Consider the following 12,761-nt stretch of genomic DNA (forward strand, 5'->3'; position numbering starts at 1 on the left):
TTGATTACAAAAAGAGATGCTAAATAAAGAAGAGCCAGGTGTCACTCTAGTGAACTAGAGAGGGTGGATTTCTGTGAAATCTGGTCTGTTAAATGGCAAGAAATGAAAAGTAAAATTCTACTTAGGCCATTCTTTCATCTATCCAGTTCCTGATGACATCTGAGTAGCTGTTTTCTTTCTAACCAAACATACACCTTGTCACAAAGCTTCCATTCTCATTAATAACAGTATGTCATGTATCTCATACACAAACTGCCCTTAAGTAGGCAGCAAGCTCTCCCCAGGACATGGCCCAAAGTCAGAACAAAGGTTCCTTTTGTACACAGTGAAAAAGGAAAACAACTGAATGACTTATAGTTGGGGCCCCGCAGGCAAAGGAAGCCTACCACAGGGATAGGATTTGCTACTTAGAAACACAATCACATCCTAGCTGATTGCTCTCAGCTCCCATGAAAGAACTAAGACCAAGAAAGCAGCTAAAGATGTCAACAACTAGCCATAACTGATAGCAAGTTCTGGTTCACTGGAGCTGACCAACTGCTGGGAAGTTACATCAACTCTTGCATTGCTCTTCTAAAGTCACTTTCCAAGTACAGAAGGAAAAGAACCCAAACACACAAACACATACCCCTACTCCACAGGACATGCACATATGACTGGGTAGAGGATATGTATACATGGAAACTTCTTGTATATAAAGCATTTAGCCAAGACCCAATTATCACTGTTTTACAAGAAGAAAAACTGAGCTTTAAAGATTCATAGGAAGGGACTGGGAAGGGGCTCAGTGGTAGAGTACTTGCCTTGCATGCATGAAGTTCTGGGTTTGATTCTTCAGCACCACATAAGTAGAAAAAGCCAGAAGTGGCGCTGTGGCTCAAGTGGTAGAGCGCTAGCCTTGAGCTGAAGAGCTGAGGGACAGCACCCAGGCCCAGAGTTCAAGCCCCAAGAAGCCTCCCCTCCCCCCCCAAAAAAGATACATAGGAAGGGCGGGGCGCCAGTGGCTCATGCCTGTAATCCTAGCTACTCAGAAGGCTGAGATCTGAGGATCATGGTTCAAAGCCAGCCTTGGCAGGAAAGTCTGTGAGACTCTTATCTCCAATAAACCACCAGAAAACCAGAAGTGGCGCTGTAGCTCAAGTGGTAGTGTGCTAGCCTTGAGCTGAAGAGCTGAGGGACAGCATTCAGGCCCAGAGTTGAAGCCCCACGACCAACAAAAACAAACAAACAAACAAAAAACAAAACAAAATTCATAGGGGGCTGGGAATGTGGCTTAGTGCAAGAATGCTTGCCTAGTGGAAGAATGTTTGCCTAGCATGCATGAAGCCCTGCGTTCGATTCCTCAGTGCCACATAAACAGAAAAAGCCAGAAGTGTGCTGTGTGGCTCAAGTGATAGAGTGCTAGCCTTGAGCAAAATAAGCTCAGGGATAGTGCCCAGGCCCTGAGTTCAAGCCCCAGGACTGGAAAAAAAGATTAATAGGAAGCTTCCCAATTTGTATATATAATGGCAGAACTGAGGCAAGAATCTAGAATTTTTAGAATCTTGTTTTTAACATAATTAACAATTGATGGGTCTAGCTTGGAGAAAACTTCACTAAGCACCATTAATTATCCATCCAAGAGCTTGAATGTTCATACACAAATGTGCTTTCTGGTAGGGAATAGAAATACCCAACTATGTCAATTGTCAGTTTGGCCTACTAGTGACAAAGATATCCAATTGGTGTGAGGATTGAAATAAGGCTTTTCCTTGTTAATATAATACCTATTAGATGCCAAATAACATTTAAATGATGTTCTTAAAATACTATACAATCTGTACTCAGGATGACTCTAAGTAAATTGGAAAACTTATCCTACAGTGTGAAAGTACAGCATTACAGGGAGTTATCCATTTACCTGCCAACTTTATAAGTGCTAATGAAGAGTTTCTCTCAGAGCCAGAGGTGTGGCTCAGGTTATAGAGCACTTGCTCAGCAAGTTCAGGGCCCTGAGTTCAAACCCCAGTACCACAAAAAAATAAGAAAGAAAAAGAAAAAGTTTAGTGTGACCTGACCTATTTCTGTGTCCTACCTAGACATATCAGGGCTTGATTAGATTTTAATTAGTGCAACAGAGATGAAGGAGAAAATAAAAGGCCAAGTTCATATAACAAACAAGTGGTAGGCTCTTGACTAAAATTCAAGTCTGTTACTCCTAAACTAGATAGTACTGGTTTTCACAAGACCATTATACCCTAAACCAAAAGCAATATAAAAGAATGGAGATAGTAATTGTTTTTCTGAGTCACTAAGAAACTCCATAGCCTCCAAAATGAAATCCCTTGGATATCAAAGAATCACAAAAATGTAAAGCTAGACATAGATAACTATTCCTGAGAATTGAAAGATCATCCTTATAGCCAACATTCATATAATTCATGCAATAGCTTAATAATATCATTTCTTTTTCTATGATACCTCTACAGCCTGTCCCTGTTTCCATGTTACACTCTATTATTGATCTAATGACCATTTGAATGTGCTTAAAACAAATATAAAGGTTCACAATGGTTAAAAACATGTTCATTCTGGATACAATCTGGAATAACAAAGGAAAACATCTTAGTTTTTAAAGGAATAAACACTAGTATAGTATAAAAATAATGGATCTCTGAATTATGATTTAAAATCTATCCTTATTGCTCCAGGTCTAGGATCATAGTATTCATTCTAGACTTGAACATGTGTTGTTGATCAACTAGTCACATGTACCTACTGAGCATTTAATAATGTTGCTAGTGTGAACTTACTTGTGCTCTAAGTATGCAATATATATCAGATTCCAAAACCTTAGTAAATACATCATTAATAAATTTATAATGATAATACATATTATACAATATTTTGGATATACTATATTAAGCAAAATATATATGAAAAGTAATTTTACTTGTAATATCCTTACTCTTTCAATGTGATTAGAAAAAATTAATTTATATTGTGACACTCCGTGCATATTCTATTGCCCAATAGAAATAAAATGATCAGTTCTTTCTGGCACTCAAAAAATTAAATTTCTGGATGTGAAGGGTAAACCAAAGGAGGAGGCTGCAATGCTTGGTAAGAAATGTACGCATTATCCTGCCCATGTAATTGTAACCCCTCTGTACAGTATGTTCACAAATAAAATAAAATTAAATTAAAAAAAAGAAAAAAAAATTAAATTTCTAAAAAGAGTGAAAAAGTGCAGCATGGAGCTCACTGGACATTGATGAAAGAAAACTACATAACTCGTGGGTGGAGACAGGAGGGAGCAGAAGACACTGTACAAAAGGAAATGTACTCATTACTTGACTCATGTAAGTGCAATCCCTCTGTATATCACTTCTATAAAAAACAATAAAGTAAATGAAAAAAAATCAATTTTCTGAGCTAGGCACTGGTGGGTCATGTCAATAATCCTACCTACTAAGGAGGCTGAGATCTGAGAACTGCAGTTTGAAGCCAGTCTGGGCAGAACAATCCTTGAGACTCATTTCCAATTAATCAGAAAAAAAGCTGGAAGTGGAAATGTGGTATAGTACCAGCCTTGATTAAAAAGCAAGAAGGCAAGGCCCTAAGTACACATGCATGCATGCACACCCACACACACAGAAAGAAAGGAGGAGAATCATCTCAGGATTCTTACTGAACTAGGCTGGATTCTGGGTTTTAGTGGTATATTTCTCTGTGATTCTATACTAAGTAGCTACTGGGATGTGTGTCTAGATACAGGGGTAGGCAATGTCCATCTAACACCACACTCTTCCTGGCCTTGGATTTAGGGCTACCAATACTTATTCTTTGATATTCTGAAGCCTGACTCTGCCATTTGCCTCCCAGAACCATCCTGGCTTGCTCAGTCATCCCCTCCTCATTCTTTGGCTTACTGTTTATTTTAAAAGTGACATTTCCCTGTGAGCAAAATGCACTTGGATTTTGAATATAGTTTAGTCCTTCTTTTAGAGAGAGAAAAAGGTCTGTCAGCACAAGAGCAATACGCTTTTTCTGTTACGGGGCTTCACACTAGTCCTGAAGGCTCATGGTTATTGATATGCTCTTTCTGACTACCCTTGGGACTGATTCATCAACTAGCAAAGCTGAGTTGGGACACAGATAGCATTTTGAGACACTAATGAAAGACGCTGCATAAACATCAAAGAAAAGATTGAGTACTTCATTAGAAGACTCTCAGGGTAGAAGAGGATGAGAGGTCATTTTGTCTATTTTACTTCTCCTGGGCCATGTCCACACTTAAACCATCTCCATCAGATAACAGTGATTGAAGTCCACTAAAGAAGAAAGTATCTTTCAACCCCTAGAGCCAGCCTTAAATCTATGGAATTTCATAGAGCTAGTGAGTAATGATGATTATGATAATGATAAAACAAATTACCATACCTAATATGTGTCAGGTACCTAATATGTTTTAGTACTGTGCCATATATCTTACTCATATATGCTATTTCATTAAATCCTTATAAAAAGTCTGCTGTCTTTATTTTTCAGATGTGGAAAACAAAGCTTATGATATCTTTATGTTTCCAGAAGCCATAGAGGTAGGAGTAAAGCTGTATCTCAAATTGTCTGACTAAAGATGCCTGTCTCCTGTTTTCATATCACACTTTTGTCATAAAGTAACCTTGAGGAATTTCAGTCTCCAAGAGCTAGCTTAAGGCTCTCTAACCTTTTATTTGAGGCCAAGAAGACTTCTTTACTTTATAGAAGAAAATAACAAAAGGTGGCAGTCTGTAGTGAGAATCTTCATAAGACATCCTTAGATGCCTTTGCTATTTGTCTTGCCATGAAATAATTTTCACATTTTCTCTCATTCACTGTGACACCTTATAGCTATAGCAAAAAAAAAAAAAAAACCAAAACCCTAAAACCTGCCTACACCATTTCACAGACGGGGGAAAACAGAGTTTACATACAATACTCCAAGAACAAATTCCAGCTCATAATCTCAAGGAAAGCCAAGAGCTGAAATACCTGGCCAATATTATTTTCTCATAGCACCCTGGCAATTGGTGACTCAGAGTAGGCACTATTTTCCCCAGAACCTCTGTTAAAGGCTAGGCTCTTCATGAGAAAGAAGCTAAGTCCTTGTATGCCCTTACAGTCTGCCTCTTTCCCATGTCCAGCACATCTTCCATCCCAATCAGCTAATCTTGCACAAGTAAGATCTGTAATCAGTAAGCTCTAGCCCCTACAGGTCAGGGACTCACTCCCATATTAACAGCTAAAGACAATGCTATGATAACATACAGGGCTAATAACATTTCCCTAAATGAAGAAACAAGGCAAAGGCAACAGCAAGGAAGAAGAGGAAGGGAATATGTGAGAAGAGAAAGAAGAGGATATGGGTAAGAACTACAAGAAAAAGGGATGACAAAAAAGGGAATATAGAAAATGAAGAAAAAAAGACAACAATGCAAACTTTTCCCCAATATAGAGTCAAAATGGTCTTCAAAACAATCCAGGTCAAATCCAGAAGGGGAAATAAAAGTCCAAACAAGGGAAGGGATTTATAAAAAGATGGGAAATAGGGGAAGTTATTAAAATAGAGGCAAAAAGAAATTCTGAAAAATCAGAAAGATACCAGGCTCTGGTAGTTCACACTTGTAATTCTAGATACTCAGGAGGCTGAGATCTGAGCATCAAGGTTCAAAACCAGTCCAGGTAGGAAAGTTTGTGAGATCTTATCTCCAATTAACCAGCAAAAAGCTAGAGTTGGAGGTGTGGGTCAAGTGGTAAAGACCCAGCTTTGAACAAAAATGCTAAGTGAGAGCTGAGGCCCTGAGTTCAAGTTCCATTACCAGCAATAAATAAATAAATAGGCAAAAATTTAAAAAGCCCAGTTCTGGAGTAGGAGACAGAAAGGAAAAAGGAAAAAGAAAGGAAAGAAAGGGTAAAGGACAGGGGAAGGGTAGGAAAAGTAACGAAAGGAAAATAGGAGAAATCCACCAGGAGAGGATGAGCAGAATAAAGGTTAAAGGGAAGCCTGGGGTAGGCATCCAAGGAGAAAGGAGAGGAGAGTGAAGGCTGACACTCACCCTCACAAAGCTGGCAGGAAACCATCCCTCCTCATCGTCGATCTGGCCCCACCACCAATCCTTGTTGGAAGCATCCAAGACTTTGATGACGTCGCCAGCCTTAAATGCCAACTCCCGGTTGGCCATGGTGACGTGATCCCATACTGCCTCAGCACTAACGATGGAATCTCCAGTGATCAGCTTAGGAGACAAAATAAGAATGTGTTCAGTCCATGCTACTGGCTATCTTGCTTGCCCCTTCTCCCACCTAGAGAACTCTACTATGTATGGAAAAGCTATATACTCTAGTGGTGAGGGGTAGGGGGTGAGGGTAATGACACTAAACTGCAAGCTCTGTTGAACCACAAGACAAACAATGCTGTCAACTCTCCATTTGTCAGTGCATGAAATGATCCAGAATGTGAATAGATACTATACAGGCATCATGCTTTTATCTCTGCTCATGAACTCCTCCTCCAGAGAAGAAAGACATTTCCAGTCCATCTCTCTTTGGATCTTCAAGGCAGCTCTAGGTCTGGAATGTGTAGAGAGTCTAACCTCAGTGGGTAAAATGAGGCTCAAACATAATTGCTTTCTATTACTTGGTCCCTCTTTCCTCCTCCTCCTTAGAACTGACCAATTGAGAGTTGGTGGTATATTCTTTAACCTCACTGCACTCCTTCCCTGGAGTAAAAGACTATAACATTCTTCACATACAATGGACCCCAGTCCTGCAGCCTCCTGCCCTCACCCACACATGATGCCATCCAGAGAGGTCATGGGGATGAAAGAATATGGCTTTCTGTGTGCCCAAGAAACTCAACATTGACACAGAATTCCTCAGTGATTTTGATTATCACCCTGTGAGATACAAAGGGAGCCAGGGTTGACTTTTTTTCCATTTGCTGGATGCAAAACTGAGCAACAAAGAAATTGAGAGGTGACTTAAAGATTAGTCAGGAAGGGAGACTTAACTTGGGCTACTAGATTTCATGGACAGCAGATCTGGGGTCCACACAACAGCAGGCAAACTTCTACAACTACATGAACACACACAGGCACACACACACACATACACTCACAAATGTATGTATTTATTTGTACTGAACCTGTAGAATGCACCCATAATATTGTAAAAAAAACAAAAACAAAAAAACACCAAATAGTTCCTGGTCTTAAAGAACCTGAAGGAGATTCAGTCATTTTTAGTCATTGATGCCCTTGTCTCTGAGGAGATTCATTTTTATGTTGAACCTGCTTTCTTGCAAAGAAAAGGCAATTTCTCCTTGTTCTGACCTCTGTAGAGAAAGAGAATTGTTGGTCACAGAAGAAAAAAAAGAGAATTTAAGGTCACTACCTTCAATAAAACAAATCTTTTAGAGAAGTTTCCCCTCTCCTGCCAAAGCTGGTCCCAACTAGGTGTTGTTGAGCTCAGTAAGCCCATATAGCCAAAACCTAGAGGACCATGAAGGTTCATGGCTTAAAACAATATCCTTGGAATTGGGTCAAGGATCAAAGTGTTGCTTGGCATTTATTACCAACCCTCTGCTCAGGACAGAATCTATGAAACCATAATTCAAATCCAAGTATAATCTAGCTCTAGAGACTATGTTTGTAATTTTTATGCTCTGCTGTCTCTGGATCCCGGTTTCTTCACTTATAAAATGGGGATAATTCTACACTCCCACTTGACTCATGAGCTGGAAAACACTAAACACAAGGCTGGCAGGTATATTTATTGTAGAAGTGCAATGAAGACAAATCCAGAAGGGGTTGGTGGCTGTATGTGGCCCCTATGCTCTATCATAAATGCTAACAGAAGTAAGGGAGTATTTTTCTCTCATATTCTGAGTGTTTTTTTTATTGTGAAAATACTGTACAGAGGGGTTACAATTACATGGGCAAGATACTGAGTACATTTCTTATCAAGCATTGTAGCCTCCTCCTTTGTTTCCCCTTCCCATCCCTTCCCATCCTCCCCCCGCCCCCCCACCCAATCCTCCCTGCTTCCCAGAGTGTTTTCTTTAATAAACTAAATTTCAACCAGAAATTGGTCCCAAGACTTGCTTTTGTGCGGAGGCTTGATATTTAACTTGCTACAAGATTTTCATTCATTGACACTTTGTACATTCATTTTCCTTTCAATTTTCATTCAGTGAACTCCTACTGTGTGCAGGAATATGCTCATTTTGATTGTCCTTACCGAAGGATCTAAAGGCCTCTGGGCACCAATTAGCAAATACCCTTAAAGCAGGATATAAAGATGGTTAAATGCAGACAAACCTAGCTTCAAATTCTGGGCATTGTTATTTTAAAAAGTAGTAATGATAATAGGTAAAGATTGGAAGTATCAAAGGGAATGATCATATAGGAACTGTCAGCATGAAATAAAGATATTGAGGAGGGCACTTTCACAAAATCCAGCAAAGAATTTCAAACTGTATATTCTTTAGGCTCAATTTCTTCATCTGCAAAATGAGATAATGTCTGCATTATGGACAGGGCTGTAGAGGGAAGTGAGCTTAAATGCTAGATGTATAGTGTTCAAGACAACGTCCAGTATATTATATATATACATATATGTACATACAACACACACACACACATATATATATATATTTATATACATACATACTCAAGAGAGGTTGGAGGATACAGATATAGTATGGGAGTCAGAAGACATTGTAGAAACCAAGGAAGTTTGCCTTGAAAGAAAGCACCAAGAGGAGGTCAGAAACCTTGAGAAGTTGTGACAATGGGAGTTGAAGAACAGAAGAGCCAAGGAAAATAAATGTAGATACAGTTGTCAACATATCATTAGGATACCAAGGATTATAACCTCACAAAAGCCAAGCACAAAAGTTTCAACAAGGATGAACCAACACTATCAAATGGTAAGAGTTATATAAAGAAAGCCAAGGAAGAGTATTTTAGTGGTAGCTAAACCAGAAATTAAATTCTCTATTCTCAATCTAGTTTATGTTCCTTTTCTCACCAAAAGCCCTAATTCCAAACTGTCTCCACTCTTCATCCTGTAAACCCAATACAAAACCAGGAGGTGGTGCTTGCTGATGCTAGCGATGCATTCAAATGATTCTAGGCTATGGGACAATACAACTGTGTAACTTCTTTTTTTTTTTTTTTGTCGGTCATGGGGCTTGAACTCTGGGCCTGGGCGCTGTCCCTCAGTCTTCAGCTCAAGGCGAGTGCTCTACCACTTGAGCTATAGCGCTACTTCCGGTTTTCTGGTGGTTTATTGGAGATAGGAGTCTCACAGTCTCTCCTGCCCGGGCTGGCTTTGAACCGCGATCCTCAGATCTCAGCCTCCTGAGTAGCTAGGATTACAGGTGTGAGCCACCAGCGCCCGGCACAACTGTGTAACTTCTAACATAATACCACAGGGCATTTGGGATGCAGCACAAAATCCAAATTGGCCCCTACACAGTGAATAGGGCAGTGTTTTGAAACCTCCATTCCAAAGACCTGTCTGAATATGAATGAGTAAAAGGATGGGAAGAAGAGTCATGTCAAGCTTAAAGATGGAATGAGGTTCTATTCCTTTCAATTTAGATTTCCCAAGATGGTCCTAATTTCAAATATTATATTACATTAATTTCACAAATATATACATTTTTATTAGACCTGCATGCTCTAATTTTTTTTTTGTCAGTTGTGGGGCCTGAACTCAGGGCCTGGGTGCTGTTCCTCAGCTCTTCAGCTCAAGGCTAGTGCTCTACCACTTGAGCCACAGCACCACTTCCGGCCTTTTCTGCTTATGTGGTGCTGAGGAATCGAATGAAGGACCTCAGGAACGCAAAGCAAGCACTCTGCCACTGAGCCACCTTCCCAGCCCAATGCCCTGATTTTTAATCTAGAGCTATAATCACCTTACTTTGGAGGCACTGGGACTTTGAAATCTAAGGCTAATCTCTGATCAACAAGGCATATATCTGCAACTAAGTTAGAGTGGCTAATGAAGAAATGGCAGGAAATAGAAGAAACTTGCATGTGTTAAAAAATACATAGCAATCTTTGAGTAAAAGGCTTCTTTTTATCTCAATCTCTATAATTCTCTATAAGCATTAGCATCTTCATTTCTATGGAAGACAACCTATAATATTAAATGAAGCAGTCTATGGTCACTCAGTTAGTACATATGGAGCAAATTTCAGTTTCTATTTGGCTTTACTGAAAAGCTTTGCCTTTGTCAATCCAACCACAATGTCAATGTCAAAAAGGCAAAGAGAAAGTCAGGCACTGCTGGCTCATGCCTGTAGTAATGGTTACTCAGGTGACTGAGATCTGAGGATCAAGGTTTGAAGCCAGACAGACAGGAAAGTCCTTGAGATGCTTATCTCCAATTAACTTGTAAAAAGACAGAAGTGTAGCTCAAGTGGTAAAGTGCCAGCTTTGAGAGGAAAAATCTAAGCAAAGTTCAAGCCCCAGTCCTGGCAAAAAGAAGGAGGAGGAGGAAGAAGAAGGGGAGGAGGAGGAAAAGGAGGCAGAGGAGGAGGAGGAGAAGGTGGTGGGAGAGGAGAAAGAAGAAATGGCAAAGAGATAGATCAGCCTATCCTATAAATGACCTTTAGTGGTTTTCCAATCCCCTGGAAGGCTTATTAAAGGATTATTCAGCCTCAGATTCTGAATTGGACAGCTATGAATTAGATCTTGAGATTTTGCATTTTAAACAGGTCCCCATTTAAAGCTGGTACAGAGAGTGAACTAAATAGCTTTGATGACTTTCCTAGGCTAGGGCATTTAGGGTCATATGGCATAGAGAAAAACATCCCTAGAATCATAGCCCTCACTCAGTTTTCTAGAGTTATGCCACTTGTCTTCCTCATCTTGTTCTTGCTGTCTAGCTGAACAGTACAACCCCAAAAATAGATATTTAATTGACCTGGCTGGCTGCCAGAAACATTGAAGTTTGAACATCAAGAAGCAGGATGAACATCAGAAGCTTTAAAAAAAAAACAACAAACTGAACCACTATGTGTTGTACAGAAGAGCAAATGGGACAACTGTTATGAAGGTATCTAAACTGGACCTGCCTACTGAGAAGCATCATAGCAAGAAAAGAAAGGACATACAGAAGCAGTGCTTACCTCTCTGTGAAGTTTTCTCAGTTTGGTACCTATTCCTTTCCTCTCAGAACAGCCCCTTCCTAAAAGGTAAGCCTGGACAAGAGCAAAATTCCTTTCCTTGGTTCCCTTTAAGAATATCTAAAGCAAACTAGGTTTTACATTCTCTTTTGAAGTAGCCAGATATCCTTTTAATACAGCATGGTAGATAGTGTCTGGTTATCCTCTGCCAAAAGTATAACTATCCAATACAGCATGGTAGATAGTGTCTGGTTATCCTCTGCCAAAAGTATAACTATCCTTGATTTCTGAAAGGTGTGATCGAGGCTGCCCAAATACCAGCTAAAAGGCATCACAGGATTGAGCACTCTGAATGACATTGGGCAGGTCCCTTTCTCTGCCTCACTCTGCTTCTTTATCAGTCAAGTGACAGATTGAAATCAGATATATGACCTCTCAATTTCCTTTGAGTTCTGAGATTCTCTTGCAACTAACATTTTAGCCTTGCAAAGGACAAAGATTTTATTATTGCAGCTTATTTGGTCTTACCCTCCCTTGTGCTTGCTAGGATGTTTTTATTGTTCTCTGCTAAAGAAAATGAGAACTTGGAGCTAACTATTCCCTTCCTGAAGATAAGTCACTTGGACATTGTTAGCTCTATATTAAAGCACAGGCAAGAGCCTGTGTTTTCTCAGACTGGCTAGGAAATCTGAGGAATGGGCTTTCCACTTTGGCCTCAAACATCAATAGCGACCTTTGTGTTTTGTTCCCTTGAGAAATCAACTTTCTCTTGACATTACTTCACATTCATAGCTTGTCCCAAACATTCACCTACTTGCTACTACTTCAAATTTTTATTGTAAAATTTTATTTTTGTATGTAAAATCCATCATGTGAATTCACTGTTTTCCCTTTTTTCCCTCTTCATTGCTGCACCTATATTTCTTTCTTTTTTTGTCCATCATGGGGTTTGAACTTGGGACCTAGGCATTGTTCCTGAGCTATTTTGCTCAAGGCTAGTGGTCTAACACTTTGAGCCAACAGTGCCACTTCCAGTTTTCTGGTGATTAATTGGAGACAAGAGTCTCACCAAATTTCCTGCCCGGGCTGGCTTTGAACTGTGATCCTTAGATCTCAGCCTCCTCAGTAGCTAGGATTATAGGCATAAGCCACCAGTGTTCAGCCTATTTCTTTTTTCTTTGGGAGCCAGTACTGGGGCTTGACCTCAGGGCGTGGGTATGCATTCTTTTTCACTCAAGGATGGTGCTCTACTACTAGAGCTATACCTCCACTTCCAGCTTTTTGCTAGCTAGTTGAAGATAAAAGTCTCATGGACTTTCCTGAGGGGGCTGGTTTGACCCACAATCCATAGATCTCAGCCTCCTGAATAGCTAGGACTACTAGGTGTGAGCCTCTGCTGCACAGCTTGCATCTATTTCTTTTTTTGTTTGTGTTTCCCACTCAGATTTGATTCTTTATCTTCACTTCTACTATCTATTTTTAGGCCCAGCCCTCAACAATTCAAGCTGCCTTCTAACTAGTCTTCTTGGTCCAACTTCATTCTCTTCCACAAGCTACTCTTTTTTTTTTTTTTTTTGGGTCCGGTCGTGGGGCCTGAACTCTG

General features: G+C 39.9%; 1 protein-coding gene across 4 annotated transcripts in view; it reads right to left on the minus strand.

Moving 5' to 3' along the window:
* Nucleotides 1-12,761, minus strand: part of Arhgef9 (Cdc42 guanine nucleotide exchange factor (GEF) 9) — a 215,438-nt gene that overhangs the window by 77,947 nt on the left and 124,730 nt on the right. For 2 of the 4 annotated variants that reach the window (XM_013034310.1, XM_013034311.1), the window contains exon 2: nt 6,078-6,257. The exons of the other annotated variants lie outside the window; for them this stretch is intronic. In XM_013034310.1, the coding sequence (XP_012889764.1) occupies nt 6,078-6,257 (180 nt within the window). The remainder of the gene's footprint in view (nt 1-6,077; nt 6,258-12,761) is intronic. 4 annotated transcript variants of the gene reach the window in all.

The sequence above is a fragment of the Dipodomys ordii genome, unplaced genomic scaffold, assembly GCF_000151885.1.
Source record: "Dipodomys ordii isolate 6190 unplaced genomic scaffold, Dord_2.0 Scaffold187, whole genome shotgun sequence".
NCBI lineage: Eukaryota > Metazoa > Chordata > Mammalia > Rodentia > Heteromyidae > Dipodomys > Dipodomys ordii.